Source organism: Leishmania donovani, chromosome 14 (genome assembly GCF_000227135.1).
Source record: "Leishmania donovani BPK282A1 complete genome, chromosome 14".
Classification (NCBI taxonomy): domain Eukaryota; phylum Euglenozoa; class Kinetoplastea; order Trypanosomatida; family Trypanosomatidae; genus Leishmania; species Leishmania donovani.
The window spans coordinates 134905-136847 of NC_018241.1; the positions used below are offsets into that span (position 1 = coordinate 134905).

At 58.0% G+C, this 1943-nt stretch overlaps 1 protein-coding gene across 1 annotated transcript; it reads left to right on the plus strand.

Annotated features, from left to right (window-relative positions):
* Positions 1–718: 718 nt before the first annotated feature.
* LDBPK_140400 (hypothetical protein, conserved) lies at positions 719–1651 on the plus strand (the record flags this gene model as incomplete). The annotated part of the gene is made up of 1 exon (XM_003859364.1): positions 719–1651. The coding sequence occupies one exon, from the start codon at positions 719–721 to the stop codon at positions 1649–1651; it is 933 nt and encodes a 310-aa protein (XP_003859412.1).
* Between the last annotated feature and the right edge of the window lie 292 nt (positions 1652–1943).

The following is a 1943-nucleotide window of genomic DNA, read 5'->3' on the forward strand; positions in this document are numbered from 1 at the left end:
CGGCCCCCACACTGCCCTGCTGGTGGTGGGTGGGGCTTGAGGCAGGGGCTGTGCTCAGATGACTGTGTCTGCGCACAGCCGTAGCGACGTGCCTGCCGCTGCTTCAGTTCACGCGCCTGAGGTCTGTGCCAGGGCCCGGGCCAGAGGGAGGGTAGAGTGCTGTGTAGCGCGTGCTCTACGGTCAGAGAATGGTCACGTTGAACAATACCTAACAAGATATATAAAGCAGCGCTGCCCCACACCTGTGAGAGGTGGGGACTGCGTGATCGTGCATGTGTTGATGTACACCTTTGCGTGGCGGTGGAATGCGCTTGCGGGCAGCCATCCATGTTCCCCACACCACCATCCGATGGCCTCTCTCGCGTCACCTCTGCATCTACGTTGTTCCCTTCCGCCATCCACCGCTTCCTACGCGTCTCCATGCAATATGGCGAACGCACACACGCACAAGCCCCTACCTTAGCATACTTGTCCCCCACTCTCTAGCACCTTCCCTTCATTAGCCCCCCACCCCTGCCCACCGCTCAGGTCTCTCACCATCATCGCCGCCAAGCGTCCCTCATCCCCTTTCCCCATCGGTCTATATCCGTCGCCCCCTCCCACGGCTTCCTGGCCTACTGCGCGCCGATACATACGCATACAATAGCACACCCCCGTGCCTTCATTCGCACACGCCACCAGTGCCCACGCGCAGTACACTGTACGCACCGGAGAAGCAATGGGCCTCCTCGGCAAGGAACGCGCCGGCTCCTTCAAGGCCACAGACACCTCTGGACGCCATTTTCTCTGGACAATCGATAAGTTCTCGCAGTACACGCTTGGCGTGACTCTCGACAGCGACAACGTCACTTGCTTCACCAAAGTAAAATTTCACCTGCACATGGCCCTCGGCGCCAGTGGTGCCGTCGGCATCTACATCCATTACAAGAAGCCGCCGATCCCGAAGTACTCGTACTACCTAACGAACTCGAAGTGTGAGGGGACGCGCCAGCACACGGCCCACAGTCTCCCCGATGGTACGGAGCGCTGCGGTCACTGGAACGTGTGCAGCCACGGGGACCTGAAGGAGTTCCTCGGGGAGGATGACACGCTGCTCGTGCATTTCTGTTTTGACGACGACACCCTCGTTGTGAATCAGCTCGGGCAGAGTAATATCTCGGTCACGTGGTCGATTCCGAAGCTGGAGACGCAGAACCTGTGTCCCTACTCCTCACGCAGTTTCTTTGTGGGCGACACAGTGCTGATTGCCCAGATCGACGCCAAGCAGAAAGATGGCCATACGGGACGTAAGTACAGCTACGAAGACGTGGTCACGTACATCATATTTGTCTTCTGCCGAAAGGGCAATATGCCGCCACACAGCATCGAGCTTGTGGACTCCGCCGGCAACGCCTACTTTCAGTTAAGCAAGAAAGAGGACGAGTCGGGGCTGACGGCGCTGGTGGACCGCAGTGTGGTTGAGAAAAACATCGAGAACACCGGCGCCCTCCTCGTTAGAATCAACTTCTCCACTAGCGGAAACCCGTTGGATTTGCTGAACACCATTAGCGATGACGTCAACGCAGAGGGTGAGCGGAAGGGCAGCACCAGCAATGGTTGCACCGTTCATCTCGACGATAAAAAAGAAGTGTGTACCGTCATGGACGACTAGAGGGCGAGGTGAACGGATGACGGGGCAGGGGAACTCTTGCGTGTCGGTGCGTGCGTTCAGTCAACGCGACAGCCTTGTGTTCTTCTTCCCCGTCTGCCTGTGAGTGCACTGGGGTGCACATGTGTGTGCAGGTGTCGATTTACGTGCACTCATACGTGCACAGATCGAGACTTGTATGGATATAGTCGATGGCGGAGGAGAAGGGGAAGAGCTTGGCGAGTGCCCAGCAGCCAAAACTGCGCGCGGACAAGCGAAGAGAGAGAGACCGCAGCGGCAGTAGAGGAATGAGAAG